The sequence below is a fragment of the Leptinotarsa decemlineata genome, unplaced genomic scaffold (assembly GCF_025532065.1).
Source record: "Leptinotarsa decemlineata unplaced genomic scaffold, Ldec_3_MD MMD2_P_RNA_scaffold_2, whole genome shotgun sequence".
Classification (NCBI taxonomy): domain Eukaryota; kingdom Metazoa; phylum Arthropoda; class Insecta; order Coleoptera; family Chrysomelidae; genus Leptinotarsa; species Leptinotarsa decemlineata.
In genome coordinates, this window is record NW_027412529.1 from 22,184,511 (window position 1) to 22,207,240 (window position 22,730).

Here is a 22,730-nt window from a genome sequence, read left to right on the forward strand (position 1 = left end):
GAGTGTTATGTGCGCTAATTTCACCTCTTTTTAATTTGTGTCAGATATAATTGTTAACAACTTCCTTTGTATTGAATCTCCTGAGCCTCGTAGCTTTTGCAATATCTTTTATTTTATTAAAATGTAGTGGCTTGAATTCCCAACTGACGTTTTGCAAATTAGTGCTGAAGGCTAATATCTGAACAACATTTATATTGCACATAATAATAATCTACCAACTCATATAAGGTGTGAAAATTAAGTTAAAATAATTAAAATTTTTGAACACTCTGTATTTTAAGTCTACAGAAGATGTCAAATTCAATTATCCATCGAATAAGTATATATACTGATAGTTCACGTTTACAAGGAAATGAACATTTTCATTTTGCAAATCGATTTCAAGAAATGTATTATTAACAAGTCGCCTAAGGTGTTTCGACAAGTTGTATTATTTTATTTACTTATGGTTGTCAGTCATTTATGTGTTCAATTCCAAATTGCACTATTAGTGATAACGATTGTTTGTGATCTTCTTATCATTATTTTGTTACTAATAATGTTAGTTTAACCCTGGAGACACCCTACATTTTGTTTTATGAGAGAGAGGACATTGTTAGATCAAGATCTTCAGATGATGTGGTGCTGCAGGTTTTTCCGGGTTTTCCTGCAGCTGAAAAAGCAAATGCGCCACTGGAATCAATGAAGTCGCCCCGGAGCGCCAATTAATTTTTATTGTTGTATTTATTTTATTTTTATCGTTGTTTTAACACATTGTAATAATTTTATATATAATTATTAACTAATATTATCCCAAAAGAAGAAATAATTGACATGATTTTTATGCTCGGAGAACTTCTCCAAAATCGTTTTCTGGCGTCACAAATCAACGATGAAAGATTTATCTACATAACGAAGCATTCGAAAGATTGTTGATATACCATGGAAATTATCTTCATAAAAAATAAATGGGAAACAAAAATATGGAGGTTTTTTCATGTGTTGTATTTCAATATCTATTGGAGTTTCTAACCAACTTTAAAGATTCCTAAGTTACCATTTAAAAGAAATGAGTAATTGTAAAGTAGTTAGTCTGCATAAAACATATTGTGTAAAAAGTTTGACCATGAATTATTGTTACTCACACGATATTGTTCAATCTTCCATAGCATACTTTCATGAAAATGTTCCATTACGAGGGGAATACAAAAAGTAATTTTTTATAAAATCTCAATTATATCGGCAGATTGTGAATGGGAAGTATGATTGTGACATATCATTGGAAAGGTAATTCTCTATCGAATCGTAATTTTCGAAAAGAATACATACTTTCTATTTGAAATATAAAAATTGGATGCGCTTCCGGTCAAACCGAAGTTTCATATTTGGTTTGGTACTTGCTAAATTGTACATTCATTACATCAAAAATCGAAGTACCAAATTTGAAACATCCATATAAAATAACAACGAAGATACAGGGGGGTAAATTGGTTTCGGGTCACCCGGTATAAATTAATATTCATGGAAGTGCATCTGCATCGTATGACATAGGTCAAAGTCGTACAAGTCAAAACACCTCTTAAGAGTCAAGGTCGTTTCAAGGTTGAAAGTGGTGGGGTAAGGTTCCGAAATCGGCATCGTATCATGATTTTTTCTGAACTAGAATGCATACACTTATTCCGTAGATATTAGAATGATTCATCAATTCATAATTGTTATTGTACATATGGATTTGTATTCTTGGAAAACAATATGAGACCAAAATATTTATGCCTCAATATTCAAAAATTTGTTTTTTCCATTAAAAAATATCAATCCAGAATGATTCAGAAAGTAGGGAACAGAGATTTGAAGAGATTAAACATTTTTTGCACTCGAATTCATCATTTATAACACATCATTGTACTTTATAACAGTAACCGGTTAATTAACGTGATTGAGCCGTTCTGCATAACACGCGGCATTGAATGAAAAGACCTGTTTACCTTTTTCACTTTTAGCTTCTACAAATTTCGACTTTTAAGAGTTGTCATTGGTTAGGAGGCGACAGTTGGTTAACGGAAGCATACATTCTAAACACACACATTGTTTTATTTTGAATGTTTCAGTTACGATCTATGAAATAAATTTTGATTGATTTGTTATCGATCTGGCTTTTCATCTGGCTTCAAGTTCGTTGATTTCAAGTAATTCTTTTGGACTATTCAAAAGAATTTGACACTATAATACTCTGTGCTATGTTTAGTAATGCATAATTAATGTTGATATTAACCTAGCTGAATAACAGACTACAAAAACTTCAGATAACGTAATTTCTTGTACCTTGAAAAAATTTGAAACAGAAGTACGACAGGACAGCATTTTAGGTTCACTTTTCTATACCCATGAAATACAATTTGGGTCATATTCAAAAAAGTTTGGGTTGATTTTAGATCATAAACTTTTATTGGACATATAACCTACAAATTGAAAATTGCTGATTCATCTCTGGAACCCATAGACAATAACCCCATAGACAATATTTGAATGTTGATATCAAGAAAATGTTAAATGGTTCATTAGTTTTATCGCATTTCAACCACTGTGATGTTGTTTATCATCCGTGTTTAGACAACAACGATTGGCGCCGCATACAGAAAGTTCAAAATTATTGCATCAGATTAATATTCGGAATTAGAAGATTTGAAATTTCACACAAATTAGCAGATTTGACGCTACTAAATATGTTTGATCGTAAATGTGGTTAATGTGTTAACCATTTCTGCCCATTGAAAGGAAATATTTAAATGATCTTTTTCTCATGATATCTCCTCCACAATGAATCATCTCCATGAAAAACAATTGCAATGTTTCAGAAACTATATGTCTAAATATATTCAAAAAGCACCTTGTCAGCAATCTGAGTGACTGAGCCTGCGAGAATCCTGACATACGAGTGAGTTACATTATATTGAACACTGCAGACTAACACACTTGGTTGATTGATTAAAATTATTTTCTTCAGCCCTTCGTCAACATATTTCTATGTCAGTATCTCAACTTCTTTTTTCATTTTTTCTTCATTTTCTCCTCTTTCTTCTCCTTTCATGGTAATTGAGAGCACTAATATTTTATATTTTCAAATTTTTAAGAAGAGGTCCAGAGTGGATGTGTCTTGCGAAAGCCAGAGAAAAGCATAAATATGGGTCCTACAGTGCCGAGAGTCGGACCGAAAACGCACCTGTTGAATTGATAGAAAAAATGTATTATCACATATTGAATACCACCCAATTTGTCACAAACGTGCTGTGCCTATTATGTAATTTTATTATCATTGAATTTCCATTATCATTGTTACTGGTAATGGTTCCGGAGCTGCCTGATGAATATGAAAAGTTTTATCAATGCATTTTTGCATAATTAGGAAAAATACTCAAGTCAGCTGTTTTGCATTTACAAAATGTTATGAGCGTCGTGGCGAGCATTGTGCAATTCCGAAAGGCTACCACAAATAGATACATCATCTATCATTATAAAAACAGTTGGAGTTTTCAGATGTTATATGTATACAACATATACGTTCAACAGTAAAAAATAACATTTCGTTATTTGGACGTCTGATATGTGCTCAACACATAATCATTTCCCTGCTGTCATAAAACTTCACCTCAGTCACCAAGAATGATTTATAATGATCAATTAATGAATTTATCTGTTTTCAATTACTGACGGAGAAATGGAAATCTAAAGGGACCATTACTCGTTCAGTTATAATGTCATTTCAGCAAATCATTACTGAAAATTGTCCCGTTATTCCCTGTCATTATTTTCCGCGCTTTACTTGCTGATTATTACTGATATTGTTTTTTCATCATTATTATGTTTCGAGTGGCGTAAAAATCACATAGACTATGTTTTTATCGATTATGGATTTTAAGAAAAAAACATGTCTAGCTATAATTATTGCATTAAGTATAAACCGTCGTTACTGGATGAAGAAATGGTAAAATACGCGAAGATTATTCACATTTAGTGTTATAAGTGAAACGAATGAAGTGAGTGATTATAAAAATTATTTTCGTATGGACGAAGACACTCTCAATAAATTATTGCGAATGGTTCAACCAATTCTAACACGAAAAAGTACGGTTATGCGGAACGGTTTACCAGTTAATGAAAGAATGGCTTCAACTCTGAGATACCTAGCCCGGGAAGAAGCTGATAACTGGAAGTTGGGATGTGGGAACATCATAACACACTAGTGTTGCAAGTGAGAACATCTGGAAGAATTATCTTTCAGTCTTCAAACAAATACATTTTGTTGATGAAGCAAGTTTATTAGTTTATTGAAAACCAAAAATATCATTGATGAAATAAAAACAATTTCGTCAAATAAATTGATATGGCCAGTTGAACTAAAAAATAATTAGCTTTGAGGATTTGAAGTTTTCAGTTGCAACGTCACCGGCCTCATTAACTACAGCTGTTCTTGAAATTTTGAACAGAGTAATGACAAAATAATTATACCCTCACTTTACACGATTATTATTACTGAAATTATCCCCGACCCCTGCCAGTTTCTTACTTTTATACGTTATTATTAATGTCATTGTTTTTAGGTAATAACATTATTACTGAAGGTGTAATTGTCCTTAAGAAAGTGGTATTTATAAACTGTAATTTCTAACCATAATACTTTTTAATGAACCTTATTTGGTCCATGATAAAATTCATTCTTTTTCAATTACTGAAAATATGAATAGAACAGTCATTCATGTGATCTTTTTAGTCTACTTTATCTAATGAAAAAGTTTTGGAATACTTTTATACAATCGTAAAATATGACAGATGAGTAAATATACATGATCTTAACTAATATTAATGTGAAATTTTCAATGTGTACAACATTATTTGCTTTGTAGTTGCTTCATGTAGTTTAATTTCTATGATGATAATAACAAAAAATGAATGAATGTATGAAGATGTGGAGTCCATTTTGGAGATATCAATTAAGGAATGCAGAAGAGACAAATTATTTCAATTCCTTTCGAAACGACTTATAAATTCTGAAATGGTGCTTCAAATCTTAAGTGAAACATAATATATCGCAGATACTCTTCACATGAAACCAATTTCATCACTTGAAGTATACATGGAAGAACTACATTTGAAGAATGTACAAAAATTATTATGATATCTTATAAAATGACTTATTAATGGACTACTTCATTGGAAACAATAATGTTTAGTGCAATTGATAGATACTCTACAATAGGGTGGCACCATTAAGATAAAAATGTATTAATTTTTTTCAATGATTATCCGACATCTGATATCTACTGAAAGGTGGAAAAGGAAAGCATTCATTTGTTTCATTATAGAAGTATCAACCTTTGAGGTGGTGATGTGATTTCAATATATTGTATCTATTAGCAACTCTTTGAAATCTACAATAATTCATTTCCTTATCAAGTACATACCTGTTTGGAACTTATAACAAACATAACTTTTCTGATTTTCAAATGATATACATAAAAACACTGAAACAACCAAATCCAGTTCAACAAGTTCACCACATGTCACTTCGAATACGGACACTGAAATCAGGTGGTTATTTTCAACAAGAAACTAACATATACTTTAAAATAGTCTGTAACTAATATTTTATAATCCTGAGCATGACAGCGTTCTTAGGTTTCCAAAAATACAAAATTTTATTGACGCACTCTGAATGGCAAAAACATCGATGAAACGAAAACATTCATTGAAAACGGCAGTAGCATTGAAGAAATCGAACGAACGCAATGTCGAAATATGATAATGAAAGATCACGACCTTTTCGTATACATTTTGTTTATCGTGATTTCATTATCTTCACGTTTGTTTCTCAATTGCTTTCACTTTACCCAACCAGAGAATTCAAATACAATCTCAGATAGTGGAAGAAAATTCGATATTAATCATTTTTACTGCACAGAAAATAAATGACTGATAAGTGGAAGTTGGGATATGTGAACATCATAATACACTGGTGTTGCAAGTGAGAACAACTGGAAGAATTATCTTTCAGTCTTCAAACAAATACATTTTGTTATGTAGTAAGTTTATTGATAACCAAAAATATCATTGATGAAATAAAAACAATTTTTTCAAATAAATTGATATGGCCAGTTGAACTAAAAAACAATCGGTTTTCCTTCATGCACAGATTTTCTTTTTTGTGTCTCCACTGCAACAAGTTCTGACGCAGATACCAATAATAATACAAAAGGTAGAAAAGATGTAGTCTCAAAACATCTATTCATTGCTGTCATTGGGAAACCTATCAAACTGGTCTAGTTGAAAACACAAGCTCGCTTGTAACTGGCATGCTACAACTTAAAGTTTGTTGAAGGAACAGAAGCTCCAGAAGCTAGTGGTAGTAGGAGAGTGAAACTTAACTAACCGACTTTGACAAGTAGCGAAAGAATTTCTGGAAGAAAGACCACTTAAGGGAAGGATCGAATCATCAGTTTCTGCAGACATGACACAGGATTTCAGATTGTATCATACACTTATCTACGTTTTTTTTTCAAGGAGGATAAAACACAAGCAGTACAGAAAAATCCTCAAAGCGCTCCCAGAGCGATGCCTGTGCGAAAGTAGTGATTCACATTGGATTTGAATCGCTTGAGATTAAATCCATTTGGAAAAACTTTCTCAGGAAGTCCATTCCACATAAACGCCGTTCTCCAGATGAAAGAGTTCTCAAAGAGTGAAGTTCGAGGTGTACTGAGCTGAACCTCAAAACGATGAGCAGCCACATTCCGTTGCGTATTTCTGATATGTACCGTTCTTGGTGGAATCGAATGTGCCAAGTCACTTGAACACCTCACGTGAAAGTATCTATAGAAGAGAAACAAATCTCCAACCTTTCCTCGATGTTCCAGGCTATCAAGGTTGCACGTGATGTTGGCGTCTCCAATCAGGTGGATGGCTCTTTTCTGGATGGAATCCAGCCACTTCAGGGTATGTTTGGGGGCAGAACTCCATACATGAGAGCAATACTCCAAAGAAGGTCTGATCTGAGCTTTATGAACTAACAAAAGTTGCTGAGGTGTGTACAGTTTCCTGGACGGAACAGTGTTGCAAGTTTTTGAGAAGCAGCCTTTGCAATTCCAGCGACATAATTGTGCCTAGACATATTGGTGTCCATTTCAACCTCCAACAAACTTATCGAAGCAGAAAGCGAAATTGTGTGACCTGACATTATTATATCCGGTTCAGCGACATTTATCTTCTTGGAGGAAACCGATGCCTGGGTTTTTGTGGCATTGAATTGAACCACCCACCCCACTTCCACCCCAATTCAAAATCACTTCTAGATCCTCATTAAGATATGCAACCTTCTGCTGCCGGTGAAGATGTGCCTCCGTAGACAATGTCCTGGAATCAAAAGAAAATCACGAGACAAGTGTGCTGTCGTCAGCAAAGCAATATATTGGATTCTTGGTTGAGTATTCCGTTGTGTTATGTTCCATATATCTCACTACAAATTGATCACAGATATGAAATGAAACACCGAAAAACACTATCATGTTTTTTATCGTTTGTTGTAAGGAACGAATATTGTGTCAGCTTCTACCCAGGAAACTGTGTCAGCATTATAAAACACATAACTGATATTCACTGCTAATTCAGTCATTGATATTATACCAATATTTCAATACAGTCCATCTCTTTCTAATTGAAAACTAAATATTTCAAAATATCTCCTTCTTCCAGTAATTTGTGATACAATGACAAGTAACAATACTAGAATCGGTCGATTCTTGATAACGATTACTGCTTGAGGAAGCAAAACACATGACTGTTTCGACCCGCCATAGGACTCATCATTGGTGCTAGGGCGAACCACAAATGCGTTGCTGGACTCAACTGTCCCTAAATGACAAGCTCGACATCTTTCCTTACGAAGGCGCCATCAATGGGATAGAGCGGTCAATTGGGAAGCCAAACTTTGACATTGACCGCCTACGAGCGTCTTCCTCTCTCTTTCACTGCAGCTTTCACTAAAAGGCAACTGGTTAAGAACTAGGGCCTGTCGTCAGGCAAAACAAGTGCAGGTTTTCAACTTTAGAACTGACGAAATTCAATAAGATTTTTGAATCCCTATTTTCCCCCTTGGTGGTGGAAACTCCCGATTCTCTTTCTTGATGCTTATTTTCGCTATACAAAGAACCTACCTGCATATTTCAAGATTCTAGGTTCGGTAGCTTCGGCTATACGTTAATATAAGAGTGAGCAACAGCTGGTAATTTATATTTTTACTTCAAAAATACAGTAACTGAAAAAATATGCCAACTGCACTGAGTAATGAATAGCTTCGAGAATCTAATTCTGTTACCTATGAAGAAATTCGCAAAAATAACACCACCGTCAACGACGTCTGCCCTCACGCGTCTGCCCGCGTTCTCGACGATGACGGCGATGGTCAAGTTAACCTTCATAAACCCGAGCGGGGTACAGCTGAACCCCAGACATGAATTTTTGGGTATATATTCTAATATATCCTTCGAGCTATGCTTCTTAAATATATATCTAAATTGGTATACAAAATTTTGAATAAATTGCTTTTTATTGTAACTAATTATAAAGAATTTTGTTGCTTGGAGTCCAGATGCATCCCGCTCGGTATGTAACGACAGGTATAAATTTTGCCTACGTTTAAAACCAACCGGGGTACAAATTAATCCCAAATTGTTCAAACGACGGGGATTCCCCGTTTCTTGTCTAGGGGATTCCCAATTTATTTGTACACCTATTTTCTCAATATAATTTAAGGGTGTTTAGTCACGTTTACAGTTGATTGTCGAGTACGCGTTTATAAAAATGAGTGAACCACGAAAGTTTAGAAATGAAAATAAGATAACTGACGAAGAACTATTGGCGATATTAGAAACGGACGCTTACGACCATTATTTTAATGATTTACAACCTGAGGATGGTTCAAGTGATATTGAGGAGACTGACATAGTGACTGAAACTGATGAGATGACGTTTTACAAGTTAGTGATAGGGAAAATGAGTCGACAGATTCTGCAGATGAAGTAGGCCCGTCAATAAACTTTTATACAGATGATCCAACTTATTCGTCTAAAGATGGTAGTGTGTGGGCAAAGGTTCCTTTTACTACGAACATCAAGAGACGAAAATGTAATATTCAGAAGGTTTCACCAGGTTTCACTAGAAATAGTTCCCAATTTTCCACCATAAAAGAAGCTTTTGAACTATTTCTTTCACAAGATATTATGGATGTGATTTTATCGGAGACAAATAGAAAAGCCGAATCATATTATGCGAGAAATGAGAAGGCCTTTTCTCCTTTTGTTGAAGAAGAACTGGAAGCAATTGGTTTGCTTATTATTTTTGGAGCCTGGCACGCTGCTAAAGAGCCAATTTGTGTACTTTGGAGCCAAGATCCAACTTTATGTCGGCCTCTAGTACCATCTGCCTTGTCTCGCAACAGATTCCAAAAGATTATGTGTTTTCTAAGATTCGACAATTTTGAAACAAGAGAAGAAAGAAAACGCACTGATAAATTGGCCCCAATCAGACATGTTTTTGATGGTTTTGTGCAAATTGCAAGAAATCTTTTAATCCATCTGAACATTTGTGCGTGGATGAGCAGTCCCATTCCGAGACAAGGCCCATGAAGAGTAAGCCGGACAAGTACGGTTTAAAAATTGGGGCATTGGCTGATTGTAGTTCAGCATATACAGTGAATATGCAATCTCATTAAGGTAAGTTTTTTGATGCAAAATTGTAGATTTTTATTACAGAATAATTATTTTAGGCAAAGTAGGAAACAAACCGGAGAAAGGCCAAGGACAAAGGGTAGTGTTGGACCTGGTAAAGCATTTATCTTCAGGATATGGAATAACTACTGATAACTTTTTTACCAGTATTGAGTTAGCTAATATGCTTTTAGATAAAAACCTTACCTTGTGTGGTACACTGCGTAAAAATAAAACTTGTATTCCAAAAGAAATACTTCCAGCAAGATATAAGAAGGAATTTTCAAGCATGTTTGCTTTCATGGAAAATAAAACCTTAGTTTCCTACGTACCAAAAAAAAATGCCGCAGTTATTCTTTTATCGACTGAACATAACGATGACAAAATAAGTGGAGAAGAAACTAATTACAAACCAGACATTATCTTACAATACAATAAAACAAAGGGTGCAGTGGACACAACAGATAAATTAGCGAAGGAATTCACGAAAATCTCGAAAGTTTTGTATTCGGTGCAATCAGTTCGTATGTGCAGAACATTCAAAAAATATAACAGTTTGTAACAGGTGTGATAATTCAATCATTATTTGAATTGTCACTTGTTCTTTTTTCATAATTATTTTTGTTTTTATTATTCCTAATCATTTCATATTATTTTTTCAAAATGTGTTTACTCATTTATCAATGCTGACAACTTTTTAATGTAAAATTTTTTTTTTCATAAGCAGAATGTGTTTTTTTTTAATATTCTCTAATTATAACATTAAAAAAATAATAATAAGCCAAAAAAATGTTGGGGTGCATTTGGACCCCACTCCGTATTTAATGTAAGTTTTTGACCACGGGATTATGAAGGTTAATCTTATCGTGATAACTTGTAAACGGTTCGTCCAAATTGCTAGTGTAAAAGACAAAATTTTTCTATATTAAATACTCGAAATGACAATTGTGTCAATTTTTATAAAAAATTTACAGATATTCTAAAATGTGCATTTTTTTAAAAGTATCCAATTTAACTGTATTTATGACTCAACATTTTGCATATAGTGGCTATCACATAAGAGGTAGATATATGTTATCGTGGACTTTTATTCAGAACTATTAAAGATAAACAATCTTACTTATTTTCTTATTTTTGTTTCAATGGTTTTCTAGTCTAATTTTCAAATTTTTATTTTCGAATGAGTCTCCCGTACTATTATATCTGTTTGCATAAAAAAATTCAGTTGAGAGATCTATTATTCAAATTGATTTGTATACAGAGTGTTTCAAATTAGATCCTCACCATTTGAATCTCGAAAACTATAAGAGATACGAAGATGGTCAAATTGGGATGCAAAGTTGCGTAATTACCTGACTAACAATATGCCGTTACGATCTTCGTTCGGGTTTGAAGGCCGTTGTGGTTTGGAACTGTATCCTAACGTTTCACCAGCACGAGTGGCTGGCTTCTTCAGAGGTTTATTCATCCTGATGGTTCCCCGATCACTGAGTTATCGATGACTGTGCCCTTCCTCGAATATTATTTACTGCACGAATAATTTTCTTCCTCCCCAATCTTCCGAACTCTCTAACAATGCTGTGTTCAAGGTCCTCAATATTTTAATATTTCATCTGACCATAAACTCTATTCTCCAGTGTACCCCATAAGAATGTATCCATAACACTTAAGTCTAGAGACCTGCGAACTTCAGTCTATATCTGCGAACTTCAGGCCTATTTCTTTACTGCTAGCTCTATCTAAAATCGTGGAAAAGTTAATGAAAAAGAGAATCCTAAATTTTCTTGACAAAAATCATATTCTTCACTCCAATCAATATGGCTTTCAAGCCTCTAAGAGCACAAATGATGCAATGTTTGCTTTTTTAGAAGAACTTTACCTTAGACTGAATGTTGGTGAGGCTGCAGTGGCAGTATTTTGTGATCTAACAAAAGCATTCGACTGTGTTGATCACAAAATATTGCTTCAAAAGAGGAAACATCTTGTTGTGATTTGAGTCATATCTATCACATCGTGTTCAAGTAGTGAATTTCAAAAGTTCATCATCAGATAAATTGAGCATTAAATGCGGAGTACGTCAGGGATCTGTCCTCGGGCCTTTGCTGTTTTTATTTTATATAAATGATCTGGCATATATATCGATTGAAGGCAAATTCACAATTTTTGCTCATGACACGTCTATACTTTGGCATGGAAGAAGCACTGATGCACTAAAAATTGGGGTGGAGCATGATATAAGCAAAGTTAAACAATGCTGTGATGCCAATTTATTATCTTTTAATATATCAAAGACGAATATCCCAATGCCAATTTAATTATCCTCAAGTTGTTATGCGATAAGGTCTATCTCTAACTCTTTGGACTATCATTCTGATAGAAAAGTATACTTTGCACTTTTCAAATCCCACTTGCGGTACGGAATTTGTTTCTGGGGGAGCAGCTGTCAAAACTTATTGAGTCAAGTTTTCACAATACAAAAAAAAAGTGAGATTCATTACCGGAGCTAGAGTGCAAGATTCCTGTAAGCCTCTTTTTTAGCACATCACATCTTAACAGTCTACTGCCTCTTTATTTTAGAAACAGTCTGCCTAATGCACAAAAAGCACAAAGATAACGTCTCGAACTCAACTCAGAATTATGCCACTCGTCTCACATTCAATATTCCTCTCCCTATACAGTCAACAGCACAAATTAAAAATTCGATTCTTTATAATAGCAAAAAATACTTCAATCATCTTCCCCTTTCAATCAGAAAGTTAACATGCTACAAACAGTTTCGAAAAAGAGTAAAAAAACTTCTGCTAGATAAAGCTTATTATACTATTGAGGAATTTCTTTTGGATGACTTCGCAACTTATAATTCCAACTTATAATTTTTTTCATCACAGACTTTTATCCATTGACTTTTTGACTTTTTGAAGTGTGCTTGAGCCATTTTAATATCTTATTTTAATTATTGACCTTTATTTTAATGTTTTTGATTGTTTTAGTTTTAGAGCATGTTTTGTCAACATATAAAATTTTTTATCACAGAGTTTTACCATAAACTTTTTGAAGTGTGCTTGAGCCATATTAATATCTTGTTCTAAATTCTTGACCTTTATGTTAATGTTTCAGATTGTTTTAGTTCTTAAGCCTGCTTTGTCAACAAAACCTAAACTTTTATGACAATAAAGCATTTCTGACTCTGACTCTTTGCTGTCCACCTCACCGGCCCATTATTTCCTATCCATTTATCACCAAACCTTTCAGTCAGGTAATTAGATACTCATCTGGTAGTGTGCGGTGGAGCACCATCATGTTGAAATCATAGATGTTGTTATAGTTAGCCAAAGGTAGATCATCCGAATAGTCTTCGAAAATCGACATTAAAAACTGGTGATGGTTTCTCCATTCAGAATGCCGTCAAATAAATGATTTCTGCCCACACATTAATACTAAATCGCATTTGAGGTCGAATTTCTTGGAACTGTCTGGAGTTGTTTAGGTATGCTCCAAATGTATTCGTTATTTCGGTTGAATATCCCACAATTCTTAAAGCGCTTTCATCTGTCCAAATTATAGTTTCCAGGAAAACAGGAAAATCAGGTCTTCTTATTAGTGTTTTTTTGATATGAATTGTTTCGATTTTTCTCAAAAATCTAATATAAAAAGGACTGGAACTGAAAATACTTTAATTTTTATTTTCTTTTTCGGCATATTCAGTATTTGATCTGAAGCAGTCGTCTTTTAATGTCTCTTCAAATGTTTCTACTGCGTATTCAACTTTTTCTCTAGCCAGTTGTGTCAGTTTCCTAAAAGCACATTCCGTGTTTTCATTGCGGTATTCATAATTCAAAAGTATGAACATATTTTCGACGAATGTGTCAAATTCATCAATTTCTTTGAATAAAATGGCAGCCGCGATAATCTTTGAAAATATTTCTTTGGTCTATATTCATGCATAGGTCATTTATATCCTTGGAAACCATTTCCGTGAAATGATTTTCCACACTGGTGAAACCTTCTTCTATTAAAACATAGAATTTATGTAGATACTCTTTCAAAGTACATCTGTAGAATGCTTTACAAATTGCATGTATATTAGCGAATGAAAAGTCTGTTACAACACCTGAAAATGCTGTCCAGTACCTGTTGTCTTCGCAAAAATATCTAAAGTCATTCAACAATTTGAAAATAGAATTTGAATCGTGTGTCGAAGAAATCATAGAAGATATGGGATATATTCTTTTAGGTTTCTCAATCTTGATTACCGCTGTATAGAAATAAACCATTTTAGAAATTGATGTTGGTTTTCTTACGACTCCCCCTGTTGCATCAAAATAAATGATTCGTAACGATTTTTTATTCTGGGCTTTCAAAACACTCAACTGTTCAACGCTATACATTTTTACGCTAAACGGGAGACATATCTCTTTAATATACTCTGGGTGATCATTCTGCGATAATATCAAATCAAAGAGATTGTCTTTCTCACGATCCAAATTTGACATTGCTTCGGATCTTATCTTCCTCAAGGTTGAATCAGATTTGATTTGTTGCAGATTTTTACCTTTATTCAAAATTTTCTCGTTAGCTTTCAGAAAGGATTTTTTTGTTTCATTAAATAATCTCTTCTTTATCAATCGTCTTTCCACCCCTTTCACGGGATTGGTTAAATGAAATGGATGGTTGTAATTTGAAGATGTACTAAATACTTGAACAGTTCTATCAACAATATTCAATCTGAATTTTTTACATCCATAATTATTATGTTTACAAATACCATATACGTTGATGATATTACTTTTCTTGAGATATTTAATCTATTTAAACGCTATAATGCAATTCGATTTCAAAATACATATGGATAATATTTTACATCTAATCTTTCATCGATAAATATCTTTCTCCAGATTTTTTCCTCAACTACAAATACTCCTTCTAGAAAATTGCAGCTTTTATAAGCCGTTTTAACCGATTTCCCAATAATATTAATTGAACTTATGTGTGGGGAAATGTTTTTATGATTTCCATCTATAATAGTTTCTGCTCCGGGCATTACCTCGGTACAATTCTCTTAACTTCCCAAGTTTTCCATTTCTAAACGCTGACTCTGTTCAACAATGTCGCATTTTGTAGACGATACCATCTACTGAATATTTCAGTTCTTTCTTTGGAGTAGAACAGTATTCAATCGAAACATCATTAAATTGATTATCGTCCATTCTACTACAATTACCGCAATTTTCATCCAAAATTCTTTTTTTAATATTTTCCACATGTAATTAATTCGTTTTCTATTTTGAACCCATCACTTCGATATGAACTACACAACTCTACTGGATCAATGTTCATTGAAAATAGCATTTTCTTCAGATTATATTCACTCAAGGTACTACAAACTTTCATAGTCTGAACTTGAGAATTCATAAAATTCCTCATAAAATAATTTCTGAAATTGTTCTTATCATTTACAATTCTCTGATTTCGACTACAAACGCCAAATGATGTTCCTTTCAGAGAATCAGCAATTTCTTGACAAATATCTTTTTCAACTATATTTGGGTTTTATGAAGGAATTTTGTCTTTTAAGGCTATTGATATAGCCTTTTCGATGGAAAGGTAACGTTTCTTCATAATAAAAGAGTGAAGAACCAAAAATTAAAATTTTAAACATATAAAATTATCAACCTTTAAAAACATCGTGCACAAGAATAAATTCAAATAAATATAATCGAACAAAGCTCTCTCAGGCATACGCACCGCATGTAACTTCTATAAATTGCTCGCTGTTAGAAAGCCAATAAAATATCCGTTCCGTTAACGCGATATAAGGTAGAATGCGTATCTCATGGGACAAGAAAAAGTGCCCATACCTCACTTAATTCACATGATAGACAAAAAAATTTAAGAATGAAACTTATTTGAAATTTTTTTCTCTACAATTTTTATTTGAAACATTTTTTCCTAAATACCTCTTTTCTTGTAATATTACAATACAATATTATTTATATCCCCATTTCATCCCTTTCGACGGCCAGTCTTATCTTGTGATTCTCAGAGATTATTATTATGATCGAATTCAATTTTTCCAATATAAACTTATTGTGACAGGATTTTTCCTTCTTTGAGTTTCGATTTATTTTTGTATTCATAACCCCAATTCCCTTTCGACGGACGGTCTCATCTTGTGATTTTCACAAATTGATATAATGATTGAATTCGATTTTTCTAACATAAAATCATGCTGAGAGGATTTTTCCTATTATGACTTTCGATTTAGTTTTGAATTTTATTCCCATTTGACTCCCTTCGATAGTGGGTCTCATCTTGTGTTTTCATATTATGATCGAATTCGATTCTTCTAACGTGAAATTAAGGTGACAGAATTTTTTCTAGGACTTTCGATTACTTTTTAAATGTATGTCTCCATGTGACGACCTTCAATTATTTCACTATTTGAGCTGCTGCTGTTCTCATCTACTACGTCTGATAACAATACATGTTTTCAGTGATAAATAATTTGTTACAAATGTACTCATCCCTTATTTATAATTTTTTTGAATTTCTTTTTTTAGTAGGCACATTCGAAAGAGTTGCCTGAGGTGTTCGCTCAGCGATAATAATAGAGCTTATAATCATGTTTCACCTTTTTAATGTTTATTTCTCCCTAATAACTGTTCGACGTACGTCTATGTGCGCTCGGGTGTTTTCGGGATTTGGCTGCTACCTTTTAGCTGCTAAGTTCACACCGGTGTTTTCAAATTTTGTTTTTATGTAATTCGAATCGTTGGGGTCAATCAACTCTTTGTATGCCCTCACAGCCTTTATTAACTTTTCCTCAACCATAACTGCGAATATAAAAAATAAACAACAAAAAAATAAGGCGACACGCGAAAGAATTGGCACGATAAACTGTGTCTCAACCACTGTGCCACGCGAGTCACATGTCACGCTAGTCGCGCCACCTCGTATTCGGGCCGGGCGCCAACTTGCGCTGTTCTATTAGTTTTCATGGATTTTGCCTTTGTATATAGACTAACCACACGCTTGCAATTTGCGATGGACTTTGGAAGAAATAAGATGGAGCGAAAAGCCATAGAAAACTGCATTATGAAAGAAGGTCGTGAAAGCCAGAATATACATTTGAAATTAATTATTCGCGTTGTAGTCGTGTATGGCGAAACTGTGACCGGAATGACTTCATTTATACGAATTTATGAATATAGATATGGAAAACGAAACTTTGTTATTCGATTTCTAGCAGTTATTAAGTAAATTCCGTTATGAAGTCATTCGATTTTCTGGAGTCAATAAGTAAATTTTGAGCAGCTTACGCTACACTTCTAGTAATTAAAGCCATATGGAGATCACATCTTTCACGTTGGATACAGAACTGGATAATGCAATCATAATAGCTTCGTTAGCGGATTTCTATTCAAATCCGTGAGTTTGTGATGTCTTCATAGCTGTACTTATGATGCATTGTTTGGAACCTTTGGTGTAGTAATGAATATTACTGGAGTTTTTTCCCAACACCAAATTGTTATTTTCAACATCTCGTCACGTGTTTCGATCACCAAGTGATCATCTTCAAAGAGGAAGATTAAAACTGGAAACTAATGCTAGCTAATCTATTTATGTAAAGGTAAACCATCCAGGCGTATCACCCATACAGGTATACCAACCTAAATTAATTTTATAATTTTTTCTTATCTATAATTTTACAATATATGTTTATATACAATTTTCAGCCATATGAAAATTAATTTCACAATATTGCCTTACCAAATTTATTTTTGCAATGTGTCCTTATGTAGTAATCAGTAAACCTAACAACATTATTTTATTGACGTTTTGGTATCAAAACGTCAATAAAACGTCAAATTGATACGTTTGTTTGAAGGTAGTTGAAAATGTTTAGTGGTGCATCAAAACCTGCTTCAGATCTAGGAACACTATCCGTAGCAGTTTCACGAAAACCAGGCCACCAAACGCGGACTGCGATTCCAAGAATTGCATTAACCGGATACCCTGCGAGTGCGGAGAATCATACATCGGTGAAACTAAGAGGCCATTGAAAGTTCGCATTGCCGAGCACAAGAAACACACACAGCGAGGAGAAACCAGCAAATCCGGAATAGCGTAGCATGTTTAAACTCATCAACATGACGTCAAGTGGGCTCAAGCTGAAATCTTCCACAAGAAGGAACACTGGTTTAGGAGGAAATTCAAAGCCACATATATGTTGTCCAACAACGCATTTAGCCAAGCTGGCGTAGGGATACGTAACATATGGAAACCTCTAATCAAGCAGAACACGACCAACTCCCGCCAAACGGTCAGCTCCCGCTAAAAACCAAAGAAGCGGGGAGAGGGAAGAGGGGATAGGTGAAAGCAGTTGAATGACTTATAAATAGTGAGATCTCCAAATAATAATATCAATCGAAACGTCGTGAAGTAACTTGGTTTGGAATCTTTTAATTTTACATTTTTAATTTTCGTTTGTTGAAAATTTATTAACAATTTTCAATTTTTCAACTCGTGCTAATAGTTCAATTTTTTTTTGGTTGTTTGGCGGTATGTTATTTCATTGTAATTTCAGTTTTTTGCCTAATAAAATTGTTATTTTTCAGCTAATCTTTCAATTTTTTACAGATTCTTTCAGGGATTTCAAATCAATTTTTATCATAGTAGACATTGGAAGTCCGAACTGATGAATGCATCAAATTGATAGGTGAGAGCAGAATTGAAAGGAAAGTTATCACATAACATGAAAAAATATTTTGTATATTTTCATTAACCAGCAGAAGCAAATGAATTTGAAGTCAATTCACTGCAAGTTGACAAACATTTTTTTTATCGTTGGAATTTTATTTCCATATTATGACTATAGTAGAATTTGAAAAATTACAAGATTGGTGGTAAAAGATATCATTAATGTGACGTTAGTCACAGTTACTGGCCACACTTTCTAACGTAGGGAAAATTGTATGTGGGATAGAGGAGCAAGCGCAGGCGGTGTTTTCAGATTATCTACTGTTTCAGTTTCTGATGATTGAAATCCTTCCAATGAGTAACGTTATCCTACGAGAAAATAATGTTTTCAATACAATGCTCAACATAAAGTCATACTCTACTACAATGAATCATTGGTGAGATTGCCGTTAATATATCCAAAATATTTCGAATGTCAAAAATTCTCATATTTCACAAAAAGGAAGACATACAGAAGGTTACATAAAACGGGTCAAAACATTTTGTTTGACTGTAATAGGCGAGAAAAAAATAATGTCTAGCAAGACTTCAAGTAAAGTACCCGAATTATTACTAGTGCCTAGTGCCAAAAATTATTGAGCTACGTGGAAAAGAAGACATATAGAAGGTCATATATACAGGGTCAAATCAATTTGTCCGGCCGTAATAAGCGACAAAAAAGAATGTCTGACAATAGTTCAACAAAAGTTCACGAAACATTCCGAGTGCCAAAAATTCTTATGTTTTGCAAAAATGAAGACAGTATATGAAACCATTCAAAAAGTTAGTTACTTTGATTTTTTCCAAAATCTTCATTGATTATGTTTCTATAAGCTTATTGTTTGCATTAAGAATGAAATGAAAATATTCATAAGGAAAGTTCCTTCTTCGCCGAGTGTCGTTGACTCATTATTGATTGATTCCTGAGAGCTGGTATTGGTGATGTTTGAGACTTTCTCTGACATCGTAGGGTGTGACGAAATTTTAATAGCAAAATTACAATTACCGTACAAACACTACAGGAAAATCCTTGGGCGCTCTAAGAGCGGTGTCTGTGCGAAAGTAGTGATTCACATTGAATCACTACTGATGTCTAGGATTTTGTGGCATTGAATTGAACCTGGTTAATTTCACCTAAATTCGAAATCACTTGGAGATCCTCATTAAGATATGCAACCTCCTGCTGTGCATCCGCAACCGATGTCGTGGAAACCAAATGGAATGACGAGACAAGTGTGCTGTCGTCAGCAAAGCAATATATTGAATTGGATTGGTTTTATTCAATAAGCCGTTGATTTACAATAAAAAGATGGCTGGAGACAATATGGATCCCTGAGAAACGCCAGCGTTGATGGTAAAAGTATTCGAGAGATATCCTTCGGCGGCCACTTTCAGGGCACGTTCTTTCAGGAAGCTGAAGAGTCACACTAAAAATGATTCGACAAGCCATAACATCGAAGTTTACCCAGCAAACCCTCATGCCACACACGGTCAAAGGCCTTAGAAATATCAAGCGCAACAGCTTTTGCCACACACGGTCAAAGGCCTCAGAAATATCAAGCGCAACAGCTCTTGACTCTCCATGTTTATCGATTGCGTTATTCCAAATATGGGTGACATACGATAGAAAGTCGCCTGTTGATCTTTGTTTTCCAAAGCCATATTAATGATCGCTCAAGATGTTGAAGCCTTTCAAATATTTAAGGATATGGTGGTTTACGGCTTTTTCCATGATTATTGATATCACTGTAATGTCAAAATTTCCGCGACTTAGATTGTTCCCAACATTTATCGGTAATTCACTCAACACTGAAATGAGTTTGTGATCAGAAGATCCCAATGGACATCTTAAAGTGACTGTAAATTTCTGGATTGGTTGTTAAGTATAGATCCAGAAGACTAGCACATTTTCCATCACGGTCAGGAATCCGGATTGGCTCATTTATAATCTGAATAAGTCCGCTGCTTATTTCAAAAGCCTCAGCTTCGCGACCTTGTTCGTCTTTGATATTTGAAAATTTGACTAATTCGATATTGTGTACATTGAAGTCACCGAATTTGGAAATTTCTGCACTGGGATGATTGATTTGCAGAAAATCAGTGTTGTTTGCAAGTAAAGAGAAACTGCATTTCTCTGTGGGCTAATGTTAGGAATACTTTTTTGACTATCAGAAATAGTGATTTACGAATAACTTCTGCGGGATGACGCCCTCGAATCAGCCCCCACATGGAGATCCGATTGGGGAGCCATTTTACCTCCGGAGTATTTTGACCCTAGGAGCACCATCATGCAATTGTTTCTTATATTCCCACCCCTGAATCCGGAAACAGCGGTACAGCAACGGAACTTCAGCCCGAGAGCAACTTCACGCTGCCTAAGCTGTTGCGATGGTATATCACCGGGCGATGCATCTACCATCTACCAAAAAGATGTATAAAGGAGAAGCATTTTGAAAACAAAAAAGTGAAAATTTCACATTCAAGAAAGCCATCGGAATAGCTTCAAACAAGTAAGTTAGCAGTCGAAGACGTCAAGAGGTAGTCATTAGAAATGAACCCTGCCCAGAGCAGAACGTTTGTCACGGTAGGAAGTATTCAGGTACAACAGGTGAAAGGAGATTGGAAAGCAGCAGTCGTCCGCTGCAGCGAGGTAGGTGTGGTAAAGCACATCCAGTATCATGCAGGTACAAACATTGTTTTCGTCAAAAATGTGGTGTTAAGGATCATATTGCAGTAAAATGTCCTAAACTTAAAAGTGGCTCTATATCTGGATTTAGAAATAATAGAATAGAATCATTTGATGAAGTTTTTCATTTGTACAATCTAAATCAGAATTTGAAAAATGTTTAACCTATTATGGTAGGTGTTATTATAAATGATATTTATTTTGAATTTGAGTTAGATACTGATGCCTCCGTGTCGGTGATTTCAAAAGAATTCAAACATGCTCATTTTTTCAATATTCCATTTGAAAACACTCAAGAAATAATAAGATCTTATGATGGAAAAATTATCACCCCTCTGGGAAAAATACTTGTAAATATTATCTATAAAAACATGAATGACAATTTATATTTATATGTTGTAGACAAAGGAGGGCCCCCATTGTTACCTAGAGACTTTTTCAGTAAATTTTAATTGTCAGTAAATAATTTAAAAACAGATCTTGCTGAGTATTTTCAAAAAGAAGTTTCTAAATTCAGAGCTAGGTTGTTTCAATAAGGGTTGTATAAGCTGTTGTATTTGCATTTAAAGAAAAAGTTGAGGCTGTATTGACATACTATTTGAAACAAAAATTTCATCACCGGCAGAATACAGTGAATATGGAACACCAATAGTTCCGATAATGAAACCAAATGGAACAATTTGGTTATGCGGTGACTACAAAATAACATTAAATACACATCTAGAGATCGACAAAAATTTCCTTAACCACGTATAGAAGAGTTATTTGCTGAATGCATATAAGCAGGTAAAATCAGGCTCAAAATATCGCATTTTAACAACATCTAAAGGTATTTTTTGTTACAACAGGTTACGGTATACATTCAAGTCCCACGAAATTTCAGAAAATTATGTCACTTTTGTTACAAGGAATTGAAGGTTTTGCTTCATTTCTTGATTATGTGCTCATTTCCAGAGCCACCATAGAGGAAAACATACTTAGAGTAAAATCAATAATAAAAAAGTTTGCAGAATTTTTAGAACTTTTAGAAAACGGTATGATTCTTAAATCTGTGTCCTCATACGCCAGTCATGTCGTTCCAGTGAAAAAGAAGCTGGTAAATATCGCATGTGCGAGGATTTTCAGCAAATAAATTATATCACTATTAAAGATAAATACCCACTTCGTTTAATAGATGAACAAATTGACAAGTTGGGCGGTTATAAATATTTCACAATCCTTGATCTGGCTTCTGAATATTATCAGGTACCTATGGCAGAAAATTATCTAGCTAAGACAGCGTTTGTCATTCCAGATGGGCATTATGAGTTTTCGCGAATGCCTTTTGAGCTCACCAATGCCCCATCGGGTTTTCAATCTTTAATCAATACCATTTTGGGAGATCTCAAGAATAAAATTGCTTTTCCCATACATTGATAACATTATAATCCCATCTACCTCGGTTGACCAAGGGCTTGAACGTTTACATATGGTCTTGTCAAAATTGAGAAAACATAACCTCACTTTGAAGTTGAGTAATAATTTGGGACAACTATAGAATATTTGGGAAGAGAAATCAGCAAAGGAGGCCT

At 34.2% G+C, this 22,730-nt stretch overlaps 1 protein-coding gene across 2 annotated transcripts in view; it reads right to left on the reverse strand.

The window, feature by feature from the left end:
• The window catches only part of Bcat (Branched chain amino acid transaminase), a 66,654-nt gene extending 60,690 nt beyond the window's left edge, over positions 1 to 5,964 (reverse strand). For both annotated transcript variants that reach the window (XM_074185695.1, XM_023163197.2), the window contains exon 1: positions 5,439 to 5,964. In XM_074185695.1, the coding sequence (XP_074041796.1) occupies positions 5,439 to 5,462 (24 nt within the window). In that variant the 5' untranslated portion in view covers positions 5,463 to 5,964. The remainder of the gene's footprint in view (positions 1 to 5,438) is intronic.
• Between the last annotated feature and the right edge of the window lie 16,766 nt (positions 5,965 to 22,730).